At 37.7% G+C, this 7,423-nt stretch overlaps 1 protein-coding gene across 1 annotated transcript; it reads left to right on the top strand.

Moving 5' to 3' along the window:
- The first annotated feature begins 281 nt into the window (after window positions 1-281).
- LOC133301282 (TMV resistance protein N-like) lies at window positions 282-5,876 on the top strand. Its single transcript, XM_061500901.1, has 5 exons — window positions 282-775; window positions 1,324-2,431; window positions 2,537-2,812; window positions 2,958-3,761; window positions 4,356-5,876. The coding sequence occupies exons 1-5, from the start codon at window positions 282-284 to the stop codon at window positions 5,874-5,876; spliced, it is 4,203 nt and encodes a 1,400-aa protein (XP_061356885.1).
- The last annotated feature ends 1,547 nt before the right edge of the window (window positions 5,877-7,423 follow it).

Consider the following 7,423-nt stretch of genomic DNA (forward strand, 5'->3'; position numbering starts at 1 on the left):
AAATGAGGTGTCAAATTTAAAATTTGACACTGGTGTCAAAAGGTCCTACGTCTATATATATATATATATATATATTAATTTTCAATTCCCATTGCTTAAGAAATTTCCTCGTACATTTTATAAGTAAAATGGGGACCTTCACAGCAACTTCGCAGCGTCTAGCCGCTTGGCTCATTTATGATTATTTAAAGGCCAAGGCTTCCCACTCGTATGGCAGTGTGACGTGAAACCCATTAAGCATACACTTGCAAAACGCTCCAAGAACAACGTTGACTATTATGATGGCAAATCTGAATCATGATGCAACATCCTCAGATATTTTCTTCTATGATGTTTTTCTGAGTTTCAGAGGCGAACTCGGAAGCCGTTACGGATTTACAGATCATCTCTATAATGCATTGCGCCAAAAAGGAATCTACACTTTCAGAGATGACGAGGAGCTGAAGATAGGGGCAGAAATCAGACCTGCTCTTATGAAAGCAATCGAAAATTCCAGAATGTTAATGGTTGTTCTCTGTCAAAACTACGCATCTTCCACTTGGTGCCTTGATGAACTTGCCAAGATCGTTGACTGTCATGATAACAAAGGGAAACAAGTTCTTGTAATTTTTTACAAAGTGGAACCATCAGATGTATGGAACCAGAAAAATTCTTATGAAGCAGCCATGATTGAACATGAAAATAGATTCGGACAAGACTCGGACATGGTACAAGCATGGAGGAAAGCTTTGTCCAGAGTACGCGATCTAACCGGAGAACATTGCAAGGACAATATGTAAGTTTTTTCTATAGTAACCTTTAGTTCACCTAGTTCCTAAACTTTTACTTGTTTGTAATATGTTGTGTTCTTAAAGAGTTCTGAAATATTAAGCACTAAGTTGATATAAGTCATCCGATTGATTTTATTTCATATGTAAATCTCCAAATTCAATCCAAAAACTTAAGCTAGCGGAGGAGATTACATTAATTTTTTTATATTGAATTAAAAAGTGAATGATGAATCAGGTCCAACTTATGGAGATGTAAGTATCGAACTCGTATATAATTATTTTTATTAATAAAATAGGCGACGAGGAACATTGGGTCACATGGCTCTAATAGCATGTAAAACACTAAGTCATCTCAAAAAAACTTAAAGTTAGCGGATAAGGCTATATTAATTGTTTTCTATTTCTCTGACATATCAATCGTATTTGAGCATGTAGTTGGACTTGGAAGATTTTCATTATGCATTCTTGTTATTAACTGGAATCATTTAGTAATTTCTTATTTGTTTATTAGTAGTATAATGAAATAAATCGGAAGAGTATTGTGTTCCTGCAGGTATGAACCTGAGCTTATCAACAAGATTGTTAAAGACGCCTCTGCTAAATTACCACCTCTGCCTTTACCAATTAAACACGTAGTTGGGCTTGATTCTCGCTTTGAACAGGTGAAATCAAGTATAGATATTGAGTCTCGTGATACCGTTTGCATGCTGGAAATTTATGGAGGTGGTGGCATAGGAAAAACCACATTTGCATTGGATATGTATAACAAGATCAGACATCATTTTGAAGCTGCAAGTTTTCTTGATAATGTCAGAGAAAAATCAAACAAAAGCACTAAAGGCCTGGAAGATCTCCAAAAGACACTTCTATCTGAGATGGGTGAGGAGACAGAAACAATGATGGGCAGTACATTTCAAGGAGGCTTTGAAATTAAACGCAGGCTTGGCCGTAAAAGAGTTCTTCTGATTCTTGATGATGTTGATTCCGTAAAACAATTGGAATCCCTGGCTGGAGGAGGTGATTGGTTTGGTTCTGGTAGCAGGATCATTATAACCACAAGGGATAAAACGATGATAGATAAGCATGTTATAGATGATGTTATCATTAAAAAATATAAAATGGAGGAGCTAAATGATGATGACTCTCTAGAACTCTTCTGTTGGCATGCCTTTAATATGAGTGGACCTGCAGAAAACTATGCAGGTGTTTCTAGTCGTGCAGTAAATTATGCAAAGGGTGTTCCGTTGGCTTTAAAAGTAATAGGCTCCAATTTGAAGGGTGGGAGCCTAGAGGATTGGGAAATGGAGTTGGACAAATATAAGAATATTCCAAATGCTGAGATCCAAGGTGTGCTTGAAATAAGCTACAATAGCTTGTCAGAGTTGGATCAGAAAACTTTCTTGGACATTGCTAGTTTTTTCAAAGGGGAGAGATGGGAATATGTCAAAAGGTTACTAAAGGCTTGTGATTTCTTCCCAATTATTCGAGTATTTGTTAGTAAATGTCTCATAATTATTGATGAAAATGGCTGCTTGGAGATGCATGATTTAATACAAGACATGGGTAGAGAGATTGTTAGAAAGGAGTCACCATTAAACCCTGGAGACCGCAGCAGAATATGGTATCATAAAGAGGTTCTTCAAGTGCTTACAGAAAACTCAGTATGAATCTCATCTCTATTACTCTTACTTTTTTATAATTACCTATATATGTTTTTGTAATATGACAAATGTAACTAGTATTAACTCAGTGTACATGTTATATAGGGAAGTAGTAGAGTTGAAGGAATAATGCTTGATCCCCCAAGTCACGAAGAAGTAAATCGTTGGATTGATACGGCCTTCGAGAAGATGAAGAACCTTAGAATTCTGATTGTTCGGAATACAGAATTTTCAACTGGACCAAGTTATTTACCAAATAGTTTGCGGTTAGTTGATTGGAAAGGGTACCCATCACAGTCTCTTCCACCAAATTTTTATCCCCACAGAATTGTTGATTTCAAGTTACCTCATAGTTCTCTGATGTTTAAAAAGCCATTTCAGGTAATTACATTTTCTCTCTTTCTCTCTCTCTCCTTTAATTATTATTTATACAAACATGTAACAATTATCGTTGTAACTAGCACGATCTAAAATTTAATATAATTGAATATGCCTCTAATCATTTTAATTATATTCTTCTCCGTAGATATTTGAGGATTTGACATTCATCAATCTCTCCCAGTGTCAATCCATAACTCATATACCTGATGTGTCTGGAGCAATAAATTTAAGAGTATTGACACTTGATAGATGCCATAAAGTGGTAGGGTTTGATAAATCCTTTGGATTTATGCCTAACCTTGTGTCTTTAAGTGCTTCCGAATGCAACATGCTCAAAAGTTTTGTGCCGGAAATGTATTTGCCATCTCTCGAGGTGCTTTCATTTAACTTTTGCAGAAGACTTGAAAGCTTCCCACATGTAATGCAAAAGATGGATAAGCCGTTAAGGATTCGCTTGGTAAATACTGCTATTAAGGAGCTTCCGAAGTCAATTCGCAACCTTGCTGGGCTTGAAAATGTAGACATGTCAATTTGCACAAGACTCAAGGATCTATCAAGTAGCTTCTTATTGTTGCCTAAACTTGTCACGTTAACACTTGATGGATGTTCCCAAGTTGGAGAATCATTTAAAAGGTTCAAAGAGAGACATTCAGTAGCAAATGGCTGCCCAAGTTTGACGACACTGAATCTAAGCGAGGCTAATCTGTCAGATGATCATCTTTATGCGATTTTTGAAAATTTTCCAAAACTGGAAGACTTGAATGTATCATACAACGATTTTGTATCTCTCCCAAAATGCATCAAAGGATCTTTGCACTTGAAAAATCTTGATGTGAGCTATTGCCGGAATCTTAGAGTAATTCCAGAACTTCCATTAAATATTCAGAAAGTAGAGGCAAGATATTGTGGATCGTTAACTACAAAGGCATCAAGCTTGCTATGGTCTAAGGTTTCACCACATTCTCCACTGTCTATTTACATAATGATGTTAATTTATTCTTAGAATAATGTCATGTAAGTTTTAACTTACTAGAATGTCATTCTCCTCTCATTTGAGCCATACCTAATTTAATACCTTCTTCTATCAATATACACAATATTTATTTTCCTGAAATAAATAACAGTTTAAGCATGTTCGTAGTTATTAACTAATGTATTGGATTATTGTTGTTAACGAGTTAAATGACGTAGTAAGAGTTTATAGCTTAGTCTACCTTTACTCTCTTTTGATTTATGTATCACACACGTATGGTTTATGCTTTTTATTTTTTCTTTTGTTTTGATATTTTTCGCTGTCACAGGTTCTGTCTCCGGAACTCGCAGTCAGAGTCATGGAAAGTGTATAAGAGAAATCATTTTTTTAAACCTGTATAACAAAGTATATGAGGATGGGTTTTTTTGTTCTTGTTTTTGTTTTTTGTTTTTTTTGAAAATATTTTTGTTTTTCTTTTTGTTTCTTTTGAAAAAGTCAAATTTCATTTTAGAAGACAGTCTAGTGAATTTATTTATTTATTATTGGGCCTAACATTTTACTGTCTCACAGGTTTTTGGAGAGAAGGAAAGGATACAAGTTGTGATGCCAAAAGCGGAGATTCCAAATCTGTTTGACTTTGTTAGCAATGAAGAAATTCCGCTTTTCTGGGCTCGTAGGAAATTCCCTGTTATTGCTTTAGCATTCATGTTCGGGGAAGTCAGAGAGAATGAAGAGATACAGACACAGACACAGACAGACATCGTCTCAGAACTGTTACCTGGAATTATGTCAGATAAGTCCCACGTTGTTGGTCTCCACTTGTTTATAGACGGCCAAGAAATAAGTCGTAAAGACTACCATTATTGCAGCGTTGGAGAACATCATGTGTTACTGTGTGATCTAAGTGTTTTGTTCAATGATGAAGAGCGGCAGGGTCTTGATGCATGTGTTGGAGATGAATGGAAGGCTGTTCAGGTTCAAATTGAATCATGGTTGAATCTGAGTCGTTGGGGAGTTTATGTGTACAAAGAGAAAACAAATACAGAGGATATCCGATTCAGCCTCCCCAAATCAAACTCCTCAGGAGACAACTACATGCCAATACCACCAACAGGTTTGGTTCCAAAAAGAACTCCTGGGATGTCTAAGCAGAGGATAAGATACGTGTCAGAAAATCTTAGTCCAAGAGAAATATTTGGCGAGTATTTGCCTCTTTTAGATTTAGAAGAAACTCCCTCTTTTACAAAGGCATTAGTGAGGTCGTGGAGGAACACTAGGGCTGATATAAAAGGGGAAGCTTCAGCTTCATCCTCTGCCTCTGCCTCTGCCTATGGTGCAAGTTTAATGCAAGAACACGAACAATCTGGCTGGGATGTGGTACGGGTCGCAGAGTTGATGAAGGAGAATATGCCAAAACATATAGCTGATGTGTTCTCTTCTGCGGACATGCAAAGTGCACACCGAATTATTGAAGAATTTTTGAAGGCACGGGTAGAGTTTATAAAGGAAAAAGGCCATGACAGGTTGGACATTGATATGCCTATTATCCTAGAGGCGTGTCATCATCATTCTGATGAAGCTCCAAGCCGTCGCTACTGGGGGAAATTGCAGATAAAACACGGAGTTCCAACGTTCAAAGCAGTGTTGAGAAAGACAAGCCAACTTGCTTGGAGATTTTTGAACAAAGATACCTCTCAGGAGAGGATGAACATTGTTCTATTGAGATGTCAGCCTACATCTACTGGTGAAGCTTCAAGCTCTAGCCATGGGGAATCCTTGGAGGAAGGGTACTACGATCCTGTTTTGGAAGAATTGTTGAGCACAATAGAGGAAGATGCTATGCGGTTGAACAAATCTTACGGGAATTTGAAGGCATCTATTGTTCTAACTCATGACATGGTTTCCGACAAATATCTGATGGAAACTTTATTCCTCAGGGGACATGAAAATGTTGCACAAGGAAATTCAGGATTGGGAAACTTTGAATTGGGATTGTTGGGATTGGGAATGCTGGGATTGGGAATGTCAGGATTGGGAGGGTTGCAATCTAATTTCAAGAAGACACCTTACGGGAAGTTGAGGGTGGAGTAGGGTGCTCAGCAAACTACTCAGAGTCAGAACCAACATGAGTTGAGGGTGGAGCACGATGCTCAGCGAACTACCCAGAGTCAGAACCAATGTGAGTGGAGGGTGGAGCACAATGCTCAGAGAGTGGAGCAAAATACTCAGAAGCAGCACAAGTTGGGTTGGTGGTGGATTCTATGCTGCTGTTCCTCCAAGTGATGTGATACTTAAATCCATTCAGCAACTTGAAAAAGGGTATTCTGATATATTTCAGAATTGTAAATAATGTGTACAAGGGGTTCTCTATTTATAGAGAATATTTGACCTACTTTTAACCTAAAGGCCTTGGCCCAATACAACAAAGGGCTTGGCCCAATACAACAATAAATGACTAAATAAAAACTAAATAATAACTAAATCAATATTATTTACAACACTCCCCCTCAAGCTGAGGAATAGATATTTATCATTCCCAGCTTGCTAGTAAGTTCTTGAAATCTGTCTGAAGTTAGCCCCTTTGTTAATAGATCAGCTAATTGACGCCCAGTGGAAATGTATGGAGTGGTAATCAACCCGCTATCAAGTTTCTCTTTGATGAAATGGCGGTCGACCTCAATATGTTTAGTCCGATCATGTTGAACTGGATTATGAGCTATACAAATAGCGGACTTATTATCACATAGCAGCTTCATAGGTCCCTCACATTTTATTTTGAGATCATCAAGTACAATTTTCAGCCACAGTAACTCACAAATGCCTTGAGCCATAGCTCGAAATTCAGCTTCTGCACTTGATCTGGCAACCACATCTTGTTTCTTACTTCTCCATGTCACCAAGTTACCGCAAAGAAACATGCAATAACCAGTGGTAGAACGACGGTCAGTCACGGATCCAGCATAATCAGCATATGTGTAGACTTCTAAAGATAGATTGTCATCACGTCGGAATAACAATCCTTTACCAGGAGTACCTTTAAGATACTGAAGAATTCTCTCTACTGCCTGCATGTGTTTTTCTTTTGGATCGTGCATAAACTGACTGACAACACTAACAGCATAAGCTAGGTCTGGTCTAGTATGGGCCAGATATATCAATTTCCCAACTAGCCGTTGATATTGTCCTTTATCAACTGGAGGACTCTCTTCTTCATAGCTCATCTTGTGATTCTGCTCAATAGGAGTATTAGAGGATTTACACCCGAGCTTTCCTGCTTCTTTGAGAAGATCAAGAACATATTTCCTCTGGCTGATAAAAATTCCTTTGCTTGAATGAGCTACTTCTATCCCTAGGAAATATCTCAGTTTCCCAAGGTCTTTGATTTCAAACTCAGAGGCAAGCCGTGTTTGCAGAATCTGTCTCTCCACAAAATCATCACCTGTGATAATAATATCATCAACATATACAAGGAGCACAGTAAGCTTCCCATTTTGGGAGTGCTTGAAGAAAAGAGTGTGATCTCCTTGGCTCTGTCTGTATCCTAAGGTCATCATAACCTTAGTAAATCTTCCAAACCAAGCACGAGGTGACTGCTTCAATCCATACAAGGCCTTTTTTAATCTACAAACTTTATTTTC

This window comes from Gastrolobium bilobum, unplaced genomic scaffold (genome assembly GCF_033153095.1).
Source record: "Gastrolobium bilobum isolate Gb01-03AN ecotype WA unplaced genomic scaffold, APGP_CSIRO_Gbil_v1 utg6929, whole genome shotgun sequence".
Lineage (NCBI taxonomy): Eukaryota > Viridiplantae > Streptophyta > Magnoliopsida > Fabales > Fabaceae > Gastrolobium > Gastrolobium bilobum.

Bases quoted from the DNA above. Each gene is read 5' to 3' on its own strand.
- LOC133301282 (XM_061500901.1), top strand. From the start codon at position 282: ATGGCAAATCTGAATCATGATGCAACATCCTCAGATATTTTCTTCTAT. The intron at 2,813-2,957 runs GTAATTACATTT...TCTTCTCCGTAG, and splicing joins TGTTTAAAAAGCCATTTCAG to ATATTTGAGGATTTGACATT. The intron at 3,762-4,355 runs GTTTCACCACAT...ACTGTCTCACAG, and splicing joins CAAGCTTGCTATGGTCTAAG to GTTTTTGGAGAGAAGGAAAG.